The following is a 17,561-nucleotide window of genomic DNA, read 5'->3' on the forward strand; positions in this document are numbered from 1 at the left end:
GCCCTCCGCTCTGGATCCTGTGGTTTTGGCCGTGTTACCCAATCTCATGTGCATTTTAACTATCCCATTTTGTGTGTGTGTGTGTGTGTGTGTGTGTGTGTGTGTGTATGTGTGTGATAAAAGTCACATGATATAAAACATACTATTTTAACCATATTTAACTGTACAGTTCAGTGGCACTAAGTACATTCACAGTGGTGTGCCACTCTCACCGTCATCCGTCTCCTGTAACTATCCCATTAAATCTACAGAAAAGCTAAAGAATCAACAGCTTTCAAAAGTGGATACAAGTAACCAGCAGGGCAAGTCTCAAAAGCCAATTTTTTATTCCTCTTTCCTTTCCCTTTCTTTGCAGCTGGCTCATAAGCAGAGCCCCAAAGGACCTTGGCAGTAGTTTAGATTTAACTCAATGTCCACACTCTGAAAGTCGGCAGGATTCTGTTTTGTTTCCTTTTATTTAAGCACACTTACTCATTGTTTTGGAAATACCTCACATTCCAGGCGATTCAAGACTTCTTGAATAAACAGCTCACGTCTTTAGAGAGAAGACCCATTGAATATATGAAATCCCAGCTGAGTCAATAAAAAACAACCAAGATGTGAAGACAGAGAGGAAGGTAACTCCATGTCCCTATTAGAGATTCTCAGAGGAATACATCCTAATTAATTTCCATCATGGCTAAGGCCCTGCAACATTTATAGACAAATATAGCACCTGAATCAGCATGGGTGAAGGACCTGGTTCCCTTAATCCATCAGCTGTGAAACAGGTTTTTACCGTAGGCGACTTAAGTCATTTATTTTAATAGTTTACACATTACACAATGACTTAGGACTAAGTGCCAAGACATATAGTAAGAGAAAGATCAAATCCAACCACACTTCAATTATTAATCCCTAATATTAGCCCTTAAACGCCCTTATAAAAGCCCATCCAGCTGCATTATCCTTTTTCTGAAAGCTTTCTGTCTGTGGAGTAGAGCAGGAAACGGACAAGGCTGTGTATGATCAGGCCACTGACCACGGCTGTTCTCTTTCTCTCTGTCCATCCCCTGCCCGACCAGTGCCTGCTTCACCTACACCCTACGCACAGGACTGACCTTCCTAAGTACTTGTCCCAGGCCCCAGCTAGTGGAAAGAGGAATAAAGGGGCGGTGAGGGGCGTGTCCCTTGGCTAGTTTCCCTGGCAACTAATGAGCCCACGTGAGGTCAATTCTCCTATAACTGGTAACCTCCCCTGCCCCCCAGGAGCGAAGACCGCCACCATGTCCTGCCCACCGACCGCTGCACAGGTGGGGTGTCGCTCTAGGACTTTGCTTCAGATGTGTAAGCTCCCCCATCCATTGAACCATTGATATATCTGTAGCTGACTCCAGGCTGTTGAAGCTGGGGAAGCACAGGGCTTGTTGGCCTGTGGGGTGCAGCCCAACAGGTGCCAGAACTTTCCAGAACCACAGAAAATTGAGGGAAAGGGGGTGGAGAGGGATCCACTTCTATCTTCCTCTGCTTTCTCCCAGTCACAGCCTAGTGATTCAGAAAAGTCAACCTGACTTTGAAAAGGGAAGTGCTCACTTTCACCGCATAGAATTGACATTTCACACAGAGAAAGCATGAGTTTTTCACAACGTTTGGTCACATTTCAGTGCTCTGCTAAGCTCTCAAAGCCCGAGAGAAGCCACACAAACTCAGTGGTGTGGCTAGCGATTGCATCTTGCCTGCAGTACGCAGAGCTGACAATCCTATAATTATTTACATATAGCACCTAAAGCTAGTCCTTCCCTGTTTTTGAAATACTAAGATTGGCTTGAGACAGCATGAGACCTGGGTTCATCTTGGGGAATCTCACACACACACACACACACACACACACACACGCACATACACATACTCCTTACCTAACCCTGAGATTTAACTGCACTTGAGAATTCTTTATCATTAGCTGTCTACCTACAAGCTGAAAAGGTTTGTTTCTTTCACTTTAGCTGTAGCAACTCATTATGCTATCTTTTCTCTCCAGGGAGAGACGCACGAACATGGCTACTGTTAGTCGTGTGATTCTTGCTCCCATTTGGATAAAATCAGTACCTTTGCCTTGATTTTTCAGAACCTTCTTTGGAGTCTTTTGGCTGCCAGTAATAAAAAACCTAACTAGAGCTGGCTTTAAGTAAAGAGGGCATTTACTATCTTGCATAATCAGAAGTTCAGATATTGAGTTCCCAGAACTTGCCAATGATGTAATTGAGCCCAGGTTCTTTCCATCTTTCCACTCAGCCATCCTTTAATGTACTGGTTTGGCCTTAGCTTGTTTCCTCACAAAAGGACTCAGCTGGGACTTCCATGCTTCCACTGCAGGGGGAGACCCCGCATGCCGTGGTGCGACCAAAAAAAATTTTTTTAAAGGGGGTGGGGGGGGGCGGTGCTTCCCTGGTGGCGCAGTGGTTGAGAGTCAGCCTGCCGATGCAGGGGACACGGGTTCGTGCCCCGGTCTGGGAAGATCCCACACACCACGGAGTGGCTGGGCCTGTGAGCCATGGCCGCTGAACCTGTGCGTCCGGAGCCTGTGCTCCGCAGCGGGAGAGGCCACAGCAGTGAGAGGCCCGCGTACCGCAAAAAAAAAAAAAAAAAAAAAAAAAAAAAAAAGGGGGGGGTGGGGGTGGCGGGCCTCAGCTCCTCCAAACATTACATCCTTAGGCAAGAATTTCCAAAGGTCTTTTTTTTGCATTTGAGGTGAAATTCACGCGACATAAAATTAACCATTTTATAAGTAAACGATTCAGTGGCATTTAGTACCTTCACAGTGTTTGCAGCCACCATCTCTATTGAGTTCCAAAACATTTGCATTACCCTGCAGAGGAGAGCTCATACCCACTAAACAGCCATTCCTCTCTCCCTCCCCTCCGATTCCTGAGAAACCCCTAATCTTTCTGTCTCTAAGGATTTGCCTATTCTGGACATTGGAATCATACAATACGGGGCCTTTTTTCCTTTTGGCCAGGCTGCGCATCACGTGGATCTTAGTTCCCCAGCCAGAGGTCGAACCTGTGTCCCACTGCAGTGGAAGAAGCGCGGAGTCCTAACCACTGGACCGCCAGGGAAGTCCCAGTACGTGGCCTTTTCTGTGGCTTTTTTCACTTCATCTAATGTGTTCGAGGTCCATCCACATTGTAGCATGCATCAGTACTTCGTTCCTTTTTCTGAGAGTCCATTGCGTGGGTATGCCGCATTGAGTTTATCCATTCAGCTGCTGATGGATGTTTCGGCTCTTTCTATCTAACAGTGCTGCTATGAACGTGCCTGTACATGTACTGATTTAAGTAACTGATCTTCAGTTCTCCGGGACATATACCTAGGAATGGAATTACTAGAAAATTTTCTGAAACACATCCCTAGACTTCCCCTCACATCCTATAGGTCAGAATTGTGTCACATCTCTGAGCCTACAGCAATGTCTTGGCAAGGAGAGTGAAACCACCACGACTGGCTAAAACTAATCAAGATTCACACCCTGAAGCTGGGTGAGAACCCAATCACCTCTGAAGGGCATGGTCACTTGGAAGAGGGCCATTTTCAGGAGATGGTGACCTTGAGTGTGAATGTCATGACACAGGTAGCCAAGTTCTCTGTCAACCACCCCTCCCCGTATTGTGAGATCAATTTGTATTCTGTTCAAGGGTGTGAACCATACTGTTCTACCTGCCAAGCAAGCTTTCCTTTGGGGATTGTTTGTTCTGCAAACATCTGTCTTAAGGAGGAAGTGTGGGAAGTAAGGTCATGACAAACAGCATGTCAGACGATGAAGCCTGTGTGAAATGGAAGCTCTTAAAATATACTAAAGGAAGGACCCTGGTGGATCCAGGGTGTGCTTTCCTTATGGCACCTTTGAAACACTGGGAATGTGTTTCAAGGAACTCCCATTTATTTAAAGTTGTCTAGATTCTGGTTTGTGTACCCAGATTTGCCTTTGCCTCCACCACCAAGCCGTATGGAATTCATTTCTTTGTCTATTCCACAAATATTCCTTGTGTGTCTACTTTCCTTGTGTGTCTACTATGTGTCAGGCACTGGGCAAGGCAGTCGGGAGATGACGGTAAGACAGAGAGCCTTAGCTCCTGTCCTCATGGAGCTAACAGTGTGGTGGAGGAGATTGAGGTTAAACAAATAATTCTGCAGCTCATTTTATTCATTTATTTTTATCTATCAATAATTACTTTTTTCTTTTTTTAAATTGAAGTATAGTTGCTATAAGTTACAAGTGTACAATGTAGTGATTCACAATTTTTAAAGGTTATACTCCATTTATAGTTACTATAAAATACTGGCAATATTCCCTGTGATGTACAATATATCCCTGTAGCTTATTTTATACCTAATATTTTGTATCTTTTACTCCCCTACCCCTGTATTTCCCCTCCCCCCCTTCCCGCTCCCCTCTGGTAACCACTAGTTTGTGCTCTGTGAGTTTGCATCTTTTTTTGTTATGGCAAGATTTTTTCCTTTTTATGACTGAGTAGTATTCTACTGTGTGTGTGTGTATATATGTAATATCTTCTCCATCTATTCGTCTGTTGATGGTCACTTATGAACACTGGGGTTATGCAGATCATTTTAAAATTAATATTGTGATAAATGTGATGAAGAAAAAAAAAGCACAGGGTACAATGAAAGTGTGGAAGAGAGGAAGTGTTCTGATTGGATCCTCCATGACAATAGACACAAGGAAAGACTGCAGCAGTTCCCTGCAATGAGTGGTTAAGGGAAAGCAGTGACATCAGCCAGTGTCGCTGAAGTCCCTCAATTAGCCAGCAAGGCCAAGTGCAGGCTCCAGGGACACCACCTAGAGCATTATGGGGATTAATTTGTTTTCAACTGAATGTTTATGAGAAAGATAATACTAGGTTTGAAAACAAAGGATTGTTTTAGACCCATAAAGGCTAGAGTGGGGAAGTTTTTAAAAATCGAATTGCAGTCCTCGTGTCACTCTGTGCTGTGCTGAGAGAGAAGCCCATGGCTTGAGCACCGTGTCATGTCACCGTTTGAGCTTCAATTGACTAGACCAGCCCAGGGGAGCCATCCACTGGTTGATTGACAGCTGTCAGCTGGCCTGGTACATACACTTTGCTCAAAAAGGCACTCCATACTGCCTATTAGTTTCCTGGGGCTGCTATAACAAATTACCACACGCTTGGTGCTTCACTTTTTATTTATTTTTAATATTTATTTATTTGTTTGACTGCTCCACGTCTTTGTTGCAGCACCCGGGATCTTTTAGTTGAGGCAGCATGTGGGATCTAGTTCCCTGACCAGGGATCAAAGTGGGGCCCCCTACATTGGGAGCACGGAGTCTTAGCCACTGGATCACCAGGGAAGACCCTACACTTGGTGCTTTAAAACAACAGAAATTGGGGCTTCCCTGGTGGCGCAGTGGTTGAGAGTCCGCCTGCCGATGCAGGGGACATGGGTTCGTGCCCCGGTCCGGGAAGATCCCACATGCCGCGGAGCGGCTGGGCCCGTGAACCATGGCCGCTGGGCCTGCGCGTCTGGAGCCTGTGCTCCGCAACGGGAGAGGCCACAACAGTGAGAGGCCCACATACTGCAAAAAAAATACAAACAAACAAAAAAAAACAACAGGAATTTATTCTCTGACAGTTCTGGAGGCCAAAAGTCTGAAATTGAGATGTTGGCAGGGCCACACTCCCTCTGAAGGCTCTAGGGGAGGACCCTTCCTTGCCTCTTGTAGCTCTGGTGCCCCTAGCTGTTTCTTGACTTGTGGCTGCATCACTCCGGTCTCTTCCTCTGTCTTCACATGGCCTTCTCCTCTCTGTGTCTCTTTTAAGGATGCTTGTCATTGGATTTAAGGCTTATCCAGATAATCCAGGATGATCTTATCTTGGGATCCTAAATTTAATCGTATTTGCAAAGACCCTTTTTCCAAATAAGGGAACATTCACAAGTTAAGGTTCTGGGATTAATCCATGAACGTATCTTGTTTTTTTGTTTTTTTGTTTTTGCGGTATGTGGGCCTCTCACTGTTGTGGCCTCTCCCATTGCAGAGCACAGGCTCCGACGAGCAGGCTCAGTGACCATGGCTCACGGGCCTAGCCGCTCCGCGGCATGTGGGATCTTCCCGGACCGGGGCACGAACCCGTGTCCCCTGCATTGGCAGGCCGACTCTCAACCACTGCGCCACCAGGGAAGCCCGTGAACATATCTTTTTGAGGATCACCATTCAACCCACTCCCATTGGATAATGACTATTAGATCCAGTCATGTCAGGGAAGATGCTGGACAGTGACAACGATCCAGTCGGGTCCTCTCTTTATGGAAGTCTGGACCCAAGCAAGATATGCAAGAAATAAACACCTCCGTTGGAGTTGGGCAGAAGCCAAGAGACCCCCAAAGAAGACAGAAGTCAGAGCAACGACCAACTGAGGCCACATCATGAGAATGGGGACAATTCTAGAGCTTCTCTTTCCTGGCATACCATTTTCATCGATGTAAGCAAAAATGCATCTTTTGAACCCTGCTCAATATTGTGTAACAACCTAAATGGGAAAAGAATTTGAAAAAGAATAGACACAGGTATATGTATAACTGAACCACTTTGCTGTACACCTGAAACTAACACAACATTGTTTTTTAATTTTATTTATTTATTTATTTTTGGCTGCATCGGGTCTTCGCTGCTGCACGCGGGCTTTCTCCAGTTGCGGTGAGCGGGGGCTCCTCTTCATTGCGGTGCATGGGCTTCTCGTTGCGGTGGCTTCTCACTGCAGAGCACGGGATCTAGGTGCGTGGGCTCTAGTAGTTGTCACTCGTGGACTCAGTAGTTGTGGCTCACAGGCTCTAGAGCGCAAGTTCGGTAGTTGTGGCGCATGGGTTTAGTTGCTCCGCGGCATGTGGGATCTTCCCGGACCAGGTCTCAAACCCGTGTCCCCTGCATTGGCAGGCAGATTCTTAACCCCTGTGCCACCAGGGAAGTCCCTAACACAACACTGTTAATCAACTATACTCCAATATAAAATAAAGTCGAAAAAATTAAATTAAATGTATCCTTTGTTTTTCATGACGTTTAACGTCTTGGACTGTGTCTAACAATAGCTGGTGTCTTAATTCTTGCTGCTGTGGGGGCAGCAATCCTGGAGTGACGATTTTGCCTGCAGGAAGGTGAGCGCCAAAAGCACAGGGGTCCAAAGCGCCAGGATGGGTGTCGATGGCTCCGGGAAACAGTGGAGCACTTTTTTCACTCCTAAGAACACAGGAGTTGGAGAAGAGATGAGGCAAGAAGAGGATCAGACATGTATAGCAACATTGCCATTGGAGGAGTCAAAAGGAGGCTCCCCTGCATGATTCCTGAGCCGGCACAAGAACCCAATGCCAACGGCTTTTCAGTCTTTTAAGAAATGCAACATCGGGCTCTCCAGGTGGCGCAGTGGTTAAGAATCCGCCTGCCAATGCAGGAGACGCGGATTCGAGCTCTGGCCCGGGAAGATCCCACATGCCGCAGAGCAACTAAGCCCATACGCCACAACTACTGAGCCTGCTCTCTAGAGCCCACGAGCCACAACTACTGAGCCCACGTGCCACAACTACTGAAGCCCAGGTGCCTAGAGCCCGTGCAGAGAAGCTACCGCAATGAGAAGCCCTCACACCACAAGGAAGAGTAGTCCCTGCTCGCCGCAACTAGAGAAAGCCTGCGCGCAGCAGCAAAGACCCAACGCAGCCAAAAATAAAAATAAATACATTTTTTTAATAATAAATACATTTTTTTAAAAAAGAGAGAAATGCAGTATCACCATCATTCTCAAGGCACAGAGGACGATGGTGAGTGAAAAACACAGACCTCAGTGTGACTGCTTCGAAAAGTTATGAGAAGAGTCAGATTCTAAGCAGGAAGACATTGTAGGAACACCTTAGTCAACTTATTTCCGTTGTCCTTTTAATATATGCACAAGAGTGACAAGTATCCATTGAAATTTTAAAGTGATAAGAAGTTTGCCATAGTGGGTGCACATTCTTTTCCTGTCTTCGTGGCGTATAAAGTAACGATGCAGCTTCTATCAGATGGTATTTGGACTTGGCTTAAGACAGTATGGTCCAGGCCAGCACAAGGCTTGACAGTTTCCTGAGCAAACTTACTTCGGTTGCTTACATAACGTGCGTTACCCCAGGTAACCCAGAAGGTCCCAAGTGACACAGAGTCAGACAAAAGTTGGACAAGAAACAGTGATTAAGCTCAAATCCTTGCGGGCTGTGAAAGAACACACCCCAAATCCTGGGTTAGAAACAGAAAAGGAGGGTGATTTGCCTCAAGGGCCTACAAGATCCCTCACTGTTTTTTTTTTACATCTTTATTGGAGTATAATTGCTTTACAGTGGTGTGTTGGTTTCTGCTTTATAACAAAGTGAATCAGTTATATATACATATACATATGTTCCCATATCTCTTCCCTCTTGCGTCTCCCTCCCTCCCACACTCCCTATCCCACCCTTCCAGGCGGTCACAAAGCACCGAGCTGATCTTCCTGTGCTGTGCGGCTGCTTCCCACTAGCTATCTACCTTGCGTTTGGTAGTGTATACATGTCCATGCCTCTCTCTCACTTTGTCACAGTTTACCCTTCCCCCTCCCCGTATCCTCAAGTCCATTCTCTAGTAGGTCTGTGTCTTTATTCCTGTCTTACTGTTTTATTTATTTATTTGGCCACACTGCGCGGCTTGTGGGATCTTAGTTGCCCCACCAGGGATTGAACCGGGCCATGGCAGTGAAAGCCCCAAGTCCTGACCACCGAACCGCCAGGGAATTCCCCGTCACTGTTTAAAAAAAAAAAAAAAGGTGAATTATTTAGGTATTTGCTTTAAGGCTGACGATCTTTGATATACTGAAGCACAGACTAGTCTTTATCCCAGAGTGTTTCTCAACCCCTTTTCCTTTATTGCCCCTCCCCCAGTTACCTTTTCAGACTCTTTTTTTCTAATTGTCCCGCTCCATGAATCTTTTCTTATTGTGATAAAATATACATAACATAAAATTCACCATTTTAACTATTTTAAAGTGGCATTAACTATTGATACATTCACAGTGCTGTGCAACAAATACCACCGTCTGGTTCCAGAACTTTTTCATCACCCCAAACAAAAACCCCAAACCCCTTATTATGCAGTCACATCCCATTCTCCCATCCCCCCAGGTCCCGGAGACCATTAATCTGCTTCCTGTCTCTATGGATTTGCCTCTTTTGGACATTTCCTATAAACGGAATCATAAAATACGTGGCCTTTTAGTTCTGGCTTCTTTCACTCAGCATAATGTTTTCGGGGTTCATCCATGTTGTATATGTATCAGTACTTCATTCCTTTCTATGGCTGAATAATATTCCATTGTATGTATGGATGCATGGACCACATTTGTTTAACCATTCATTTAGTAGATAAACATTTGGGTTGTTTCCACCTTTTGGCTATCGTGAATAGTGTTGCTATGACCATTTGTGTTCAAGTGTTTGTTTGAACATCTTTTTCAGTTCTTTTGGATATATTCATAGGAGTGGAATTGCTGGGATCCTATGGTAACTCTATGTTTACCTTATCAAAGCCCCACCAAACTGTTCTCCACAGTGGCAGCACCATTTTGCATTCCCGCCAGCAATATATGAGGGTTCCAATTTCTCCACATCATCACCCACACCTCCCCCCGCCCCCCCATGAAAGGTTAATAGCACACATATACCACGTACGTTTGTGTACTGTAGCCCTTTTGACGGCAGACTTTGTGTCTAATGGAAATATTTGCAGGGGATCATAGACTCAGAAGCCTGCAGGAATTTATAAAAACACTGCTGGCTCACCAAAAACACATCTGCCAGCCCTTAGGGCCAGCAGGCCGCCAGGCTGCAGACACGGATTGATTTTATTTTATTAAAATATGTATAGGGTGGATGGAGCATCATTTATTCCATCGTTCCCCTTTTCCTTTTGATGGGCATTCATTTTGTGGCCAGCTTCCTACCACACATACAAAAAAACAATGTTCCCGTCCTTAAGTATTGGTACTTTTATTTTTCTGGGACGGATTCCCAGGAGTTGGATAAATGGGTCAAAGGGTTTTGTTTCCATTTTAACAGATGTTGCCAGATTGCTTCCCCAAATGGCTGCAGAACTTCACATGTACCAGAGTGGCCTTTTCTCCATATTCCTGCCAGCACTTGAGAGCACTGCTCGTTTTAGTTATGTCAGTCAGTCTAGTGGATGCAATGTCTTATTGCTTCTTTAATTAGCATTTTTCTGACCACTGTTGAATTTGAAGATCTTTACATTCTTTTGTTGGCCATTTGGTTTTGCTCCTCTGTAAATAAGCTGTTCATAATCTAAGTCCATTTCTGTCTTAGTTGTTTGTCTTGTTCAGGTCAATTTGTAAAAGCTCTTTAGATAGCATCCATCTGAACTTTGGCTTAACTGCAGAGAAGTGATTAAGAGCATCGTCTTCTGGGGCGGGCTGCCAAGGGTCGCCTCAGAACTTAGCCCCTGACTGGCTATGTGACCTCGGCAAGTCATTCAACTTTGCCCCAGTTTACTCCTCTGGGAAGTAGCAGTCATGATCAACATCATAATTCCTACCTCATACTGTTGTTCTAGACACCAGTGAGTTAATACAAGTCAATAGGATGGTGCATGGCACACAGTAAGTTAGTCAACCACAGTTGGTGACTATTATTTGTATTACAAATAGTTTTCCAGCTCCATCATTTGCACTGGCTTTATTTTTGGTATCCCTTGTCACATAAAACATTTTAATGTTGACATAGTCAAATACCCATCTTTTCTTTCATAGCTTCTGAGTTCCCAGGCTTGGTTAAGAAGATCTCTCCATTTCCTTCATGATGAATTTCCTTGTCTTTTGGGTAAGTTTAAAATTTTTTATTTTATATACAAAGAGTTAGTATTGTTTCTGAGGAAGGTAGATATGCTGGATGACCCATTCAAGAAGTTCACACTTAGTCCAGCTTCATGAAGCCGATGTCCTTCCCATACTGGCAGAGACACTGGCGGCACATATTGAGGCTGTATTTCTGGATCAGGTTGTGCCGGTTTGGGCCGGTTTGAGCAGGCGCGGCAAGAGCTAGAACCCTGGCCAATTTTTTTTGGATGACTCCAGTAGAGCTGCTGGTGACCCATGTTGCTTTCTTGGCTGCAACTAGGCAAAAGCAAATTTCCTTGTCCTGATCATTGGAGGCCTATAACTCACCATGTCCCACACTGAAGTGCACTGTCCTCCCAGCTCCTAGATCTGTTTCCTCCCCTTCTCCCTCATCCCTCCGAGATGAGACCTTTAGAACACTTTCACTTCCTCCCTCTCCTCCTTTCCTTTCCCGTCTTCCCCAATGAGACATATGAGACCCTTTACCTCCCCACCCCCACTCACCAGTCTCTGAGGTTTGGCTGAAATAATTTAGTATTTGTTAGAACTCCCTTAGAGGAGGTCCATTTGGTTTCAAGAGTCCTTCTCTGTTACACAAATCCCTCTCTGGATCTGTAAGATGTCATATGCCTGTGTTCTTAACACTGTTTTCTCTTTTGTTTTCTTCTTCTTTCAGTTTGCTTTTCAGGTTTAGTTGTAGTTTGGTAAGTCTTTTCTCAAGTCATTTCCTCAGATGAAGACCCAGGAGTTATATTCTCTGAATCCTTGGGGTATCCTTGACTCTTCTCCTTTTGCCTCAATAGATGGAAAGTATTTTGAAAATTGGATAGAGGATTCTTGGGTTGGAGTCCTTTCTCTCTTCTGTAGATACTGGTCCACTGTCATCTTTCCATAGCGTAGATGAAAATCTAATGCCAGTCTGACTTTTTTTTCCTTTGTGAATATCTTCTGCTTTCTGCTTGACACTTGTAAGATGGTTATCTTTCAGGTTTGGTGATTTTACCAGAATATGCCCACATATGACTCTTATCGGACCAGTCTGGAACTCAGTGAGCCCTGTCAATCTGCAGTCTCTGCTCTTTAGTAATTTCAGGAACATTTTCTCCTATTATTTGTTGATCTGTTGCTTAGTCTTGTTTTGGAACTCCTATTGTGTGTTCATTCATTCTTCAGGAGCTATCCTCCAACTCTCTTATCTTTCCCCACAGATTTTTATTTCCTTATCATTTTGCTCTATATTTGGAGACATTTCTTGCACTTGGTCTCCCAGACTGTTCATTTAGCTCTCAGTAGAGATTCTACTCACCTTCTGTTACCAAACTTGGGTTTGGCTGCTCGCCACTCAAAAGCCAATACTCAAGAGACAAGCGTTGGTTGGAAGGGAAAACTTGCTTTCTTCAGGAGGCTGGCAACCTGGGGAGAAGGTGGACTTGTGTCCAAAAGCCACCTCCAAATGTTCTGCTTGACCAGGAAAGTTTTTAAAGGGAAATCATTTGGGGATGGGGTCAGAGTCTTCATCACCTCCCACTGTGTGCAGACTTTGTTCTGATTGGTTGGTGGTGAGGTAACAGGACAGTGTCCCAGGAATCTTGTGCTTGGCCTGAAGTTACCATCCTCCACCTGGGTGGGGGTCTTAGTTCCTACAGAAGAACTCAAAGATATTGTTCTGTGTATCCTTTGAGGAGGAACCAGGACCCTGCCCCAAGGCTGCACTATTGTTTCTTCACTGCTCCTCCTTTGTTTCTGCATCCCCTCCCTTCCCTGATAAGCAACTGTTCAAATCTGCCCTTTCCGAACTCGGAAGGTCGAGGAGGCTGAATAAAGCCTATTTCCTACAAACAAGAAACAGGGGACATAGAAAGGATTTGAACCCAGGAGGTCCCCACAGGGTCCTACTCTGTTTCATTAGCATCAGATCCCACAGGTGAAGGGCTCAGTCCCACGAGACTGTTGGACTCAACTTCAGAAGAACAAACAGTCAAAAACCAGGTGGGGAAGAAAGCCTGTTTAAGGCCCCCTGCCCAAATCACCCTACCTCAATTTTTCCAACATTGTAATGGCATTTCCTCATTTAAAAAATACATCATGGGAACTCGCTGGCGGTCCAGTGGTTAGGACTCTGCGATTTCACTGCTGAGGGCCCGGGTTCAATCCCCAGTCAGGGAACTAAGATCCCTCAAGCTGAGTGGTGCATGGCCACAAAATAATAATAATAACAACAACAAATAATAATAATGAGATAGAGAGAGAAAGTAGATTGGTATTTGCCAGGAGCTGGGGCAGCTCTATGGGGCATGACTGACAATGGGCATGGGGGGTTTTGGGGGGGCGGGATGATGAAAAAGTTGTGGAATTAGACAGTGGTGATGTTTGCACAAGTTTGTGAATATACAATAATAAAAATGGCCGAACTGTACTTTAAAAGGATGAATTTATCATTTCTCAGCCTTTTGTCTAAGATCAAGCGCCAGTATCTGTCTTTAGTTCGCGTTTTTAGTCAGTGAACTGCAGTTGAGGGCTGGAGGACAGCATCCTCAGGGAGTTGCGTGGCGTCTTGGTTGCGTGGATTGGGCGGCTGGGAATCCAGTCTGTGTCTGGAGCCAGGCTATGACCCAGGACATCCTGGTCACCTCTGCCAGCATGCAGCCATACCCAGGGACCTGCTGTGGCTTCCAGAATCAGCTGGACCATCTCTCTTGGGAGTTTCTCCGGCTTCCCTCTGTCAACTGGTTGGTTCTCGCAGATTCCATTTTATTTCACTCTGTCAGTTATAAAGGATGGATCACTGGGCTGTTGAGATAGAGGGGAAGTGCTGGCTTAGTCCTCAATGGGAAAGACATAGGAAGGGCCCGGGCAGGAGTTTGAATTTTGTGCCCTGGCTGTCCTGCTGTTCTCAGGCTTTTTAGGCATGTATCTGAAAGAAAGTCTCTTGAATTAAGACCATAAGAAAGTATACAAGATATTCAATAAAGTAAATGACCTAAAAAAAAGATGAATTTTATAGCATGTGAATTATATTTCAGTATAAAATATCTGTAGCTGTAAGGATCCTAAGGCCAGGACCTCTGTCATCCTCTCTGCATCCCTAGCACCTGGCCAATGAGTGGGAAAGCTGGAATTTCAACCCAGAAACATCTAATTCCAAAAGCCATTCTCTTTCACCTCCACCCCGCGTTGATACCAGGTAGCCTGGCAGCAAAGACCGTGCTGAGTTGGAACTCTATTCTTTTGATAATTGAAGGTTTTTGAGGTTAGGAAAAGAGGCATGGTTCAATTTTTGTTTTAGAAGGATAATTTTTAGGAGCTTTATGTGAATATTCTTTGTTAGAAATGATAACAGTAGATAAGACGATTCAGCAGTTTTTTTCTGGATGGGCTATAATAATTTTAGTTGTCCCGTTTAAAAAAAAATTTTTTTTTGAAATCATGACTGAAACGTCAGCTTCTATGGGAACCTCAGAGAGCAGTGTGATTTTTTTTTCTGTCATTCAGTTTTTTAAAAGTATGCATTTTAATGAATTTTGAGATTGGTTTCCATCATTAAACAAAAGATAGCTGGAGAGAGAGAAGAGGCAGTTGGGCAATGTTTGCCTGTGAAAAGTCAACCTGTCTTTAATGCTATTCTTCTACTTTTTTTAAGTTGAATTTCTCTGCTGTGTAGCACAGGAGGCCTTATGTGAAATTCTATTCCAATTTATAGGTGATAAGTGGTTTTAAATAAACACATATGACATTCCAGCTGAGCTCTGAAACCACTGGCTGACAGCGGCATAGGACAAAGACGATCAGACGCTGTGCGAGTGTGCTCGGGACACCTTATCAAAGTTTTACAGTCTGGGTGGCTTAAACAACAGAAATTTTATTTTCTCACCGTTCTGAAGGCCAGAAGTCCAAGATCAAGGAGTGGGTAGAGTTACTTGTTCTGAGACCTCTCCCCTCGCTTTGTAGACAGCCGTCTTCCCCCTGTCCTCACATGGTCTTCCCTCTGTGCACATCTGTGTCCTAATCTCTGTGTCCTCTTTTTTTTTTTTTTTTTTTTGCGGTACGCGGGCCTCTCACTGTTGTGGCCTCTCCCGTTGCGGAGCACAGGCTCCGGACGCGCAGGCTCAGCGGCCATGGCTCACGGGCCCAGCCGCTCAGCGGCATGTGGGATCTTCCCGGACCGGGGCACGAAGCCGTGTTCCCTGCATCGGCAGGCGGACTCTCAACCACTGCGCCACCAGGGAAGCCCTGTGTCCTCTTTTTATAAAGGCACCAGTCCTATTGAATTTGGGCCCCACCCCTAATGACCTCATTTTCATTTAATTACCTCTTTAACACCCCTTGTTCAAATACAGTCACATTAAGAGGTACTGGAGGGACTTCCCTGGTGGTACAGTGGTTAAGACTCTGTGCTTCCAATGCAGGGGGCCCGGGTTTGATCCCTTGTCTGGGAAATAGATCCCACATGCATGCCGCAACTAAGAGTTCACATGCCACAACTAAGGAGCCGGCAAGCGTCAACTAAGGAGCCCACCTGCCGCAACTAAGACCTGACCCAACCAAATAAATAAATATTAAAAAAGAAAAAAAAGAGGTACTGGAGGTTAGGGATTCCACATAGGAATTTGGGTGGAGGGGGACACAAATCAGCTCATAACAGACACCCTGGTTTATGTCTTGCTCTAAGGAGTTGTATTCAGTGAAAGTGAGGAAAATGTTTATACGAGAACTACCCAGGCTAGAGACGACCAGAAATCACAACAGACACTGGCTCATACCGAGTATTCCACCCTAACTCCATCCTCAGACCACTGCGTCTGGGGCAGGGATCTTGCCTGACCCAGGAGAGGACTGGGGACAGAGGGTGGGGGATGGGAGAGAGGATGAGCTAGAGAAGAGGGGCAGTTATTCTATAGATTAGTAACAGGTTTTTTTTTTTAATCGCGTGAAATTAACATAACATAAAACGAACCATTTAATTTTATTTATGTATTTATTTTAATTTATTTTATTTATTTATTTTTGGCTGCGTTGGGTCTTCATTGCTGTGCGTGGGCTTTCTCTAGTTGTGGTGAGCAGGGACTACTATTTGTTGCGGTGCACGGACTTCTCATTGTGGTGGCTTCTCTTGTGGAGCACGGGCTCTAGGCGTGCGGGCTTCAGTAGTTGTGGCGCATGGGCTCAGTAGCTGTGGTTTGTGGGCTCTAGAGCGCAGGCTCAGTAGTTGTGGCGCAAGGACTTAGTTGCTCCGCAGCATGTGAGATCTTTCCGGACCAGGGCTCGAACCCGTGTCCCCTACGTTGGCAGGCGGATTCTTAACCACGGCGCCACCAGGGAAGCCCAAAATGAGCCATTTTAAAGTGAACAGTTTAGTGGCATTTAGTACATTCTCAGTGTTGTACAGCCATCACCTCTATCTAGTTCCAAAACATTTTCATCACCCAAAAAAGAAACCCTCTGCCCTTTAGCAGTCACACCCCATCTCCCCTCCCCCAGCCCCTGGCAACCACAGTCTGCCTTCTGTCTCTATGGATTTGCTTCTTCTGGACATTTCATACAAATGGGATTATACAATATGTGGCCCTTTGTATCTGACTTTCACATCATGTTTTCCAGGTTCATTTTTAAAAAATATTTATTTGTCTATTTATTTATTATTTATTTAGGCTGCGCCGAGTCTTTTTCTTTGTTTTTTTAAATTTATTTATTTTTGACTGCATTGGGTCTTCGTTGCTGCACGCAGGCTTTCTCTATTTGTGGCGAGCGGGGGCTACTCTTCGTTGTGGTGCGCGGGCTTCTCGTCGTGGTGGCTTCTCTTGTTGCGGAGCACGGGCTCTAGGAGCGTGGGCTTCAGTAGTTGTGGCACGCAGGCTCGGTAGTTGTGGCTCGCAGGCCCTAGAGCGCAGGCTCAGTAGTTGTGGTGCACGGGTTTAGTTGCTCCGCAGCATGTGGGATCTTCCCGGACCAGGGCTCGAACTTGTGTCCCCTACATTGGCAGGTGGATTCTTAACCACTGTGCCACCAGGGAAGCCCTGAGCCGAGTCTTAGTTGCTGCATGTGGACTCTTAGTTGCGACATGCATGCGGGATCTAGTTCCCCTGACCAGGGATCAAACCTGGGCCCCCTGCATTTGGAGTGTGGAATCTCACCCACTGGACCACCAGGGAAGTCCCTTATTTCATTTTGTAAGAGTTTTTAACCTTATGGTTTCATAAACAAGCTAATTTTGGGCTACCCTTTATGAGTTTCCCAAGTTGCCAGCCATAAAATCTTTAAAACATAAAGGACATTTGTGGGTATTTTGAGGGATGCAAAAGAAGGTGGAGGAAAAACTGAACATGGAGAGAGAGGGCCTGAATTGTAGCATCTGCCCCATAGTCCCGTCAGGTAACCTGATCGTGTGTGTATACAACCTCCTACTCACAAAGATCAAAAACCAATAACACAATTTGTGTTCCTACCACCCAGACTTAACAATCCTTCTTCTTCTTGTATGTCTTTGTTTTAATTCTATGACATTTTACTACATATGGAGATTTGTATAACCACCACCACATTTAAGATACAGATGGGGGCTTCCCTGGTGGCACAGTGGTTAAGAGTCCGCCTGCCGAAGCAGGGGACACGGGTTCGTGCCCCGGTCCGGGAGGATCCCACATGCCGCAG

General features: G+C 45.3%; 1 protein-coding gene and 1 pseudogene across 1 annotated transcript in view; one reads left to right on the plus strand and one right to left on the minus strand.

Moving 5' to 3' along the window:
- Window positions 1-17,561, plus strand: part of KNTC1 (kinetochore associated 1) — a 107,408-nt gene that overhangs the window by 83,301 nt on the left and 6,546 nt on the right. Inside the window, exon 64 of the mRNA XM_032654017.1 lies at window positions 10,827-10,896. Within this exon, the coding sequence (XP_032509908.1) occupies window positions 10,827-10,896 (70 nt within the window). The remainder of the gene's footprint in view (window positions 1-10,826; window positions 10,897-17,561) is intronic.
- On the minus strand, window positions 10,990-11,179 carry LOC116764969 (annotated as a pseudogene).

The sequence above is a fragment of the Phocoena sinus genome, chromosome 14 (genome assembly GCF_008692025.1).
Source record: "Phocoena sinus isolate mPhoSin1 chromosome 14, mPhoSin1.pri, whole genome shotgun sequence".
Classification (NCBI taxonomy): domain Eukaryota; kingdom Metazoa; phylum Chordata; class Mammalia; order Artiodactyla; family Phocoenidae; genus Phocoena; species Phocoena sinus.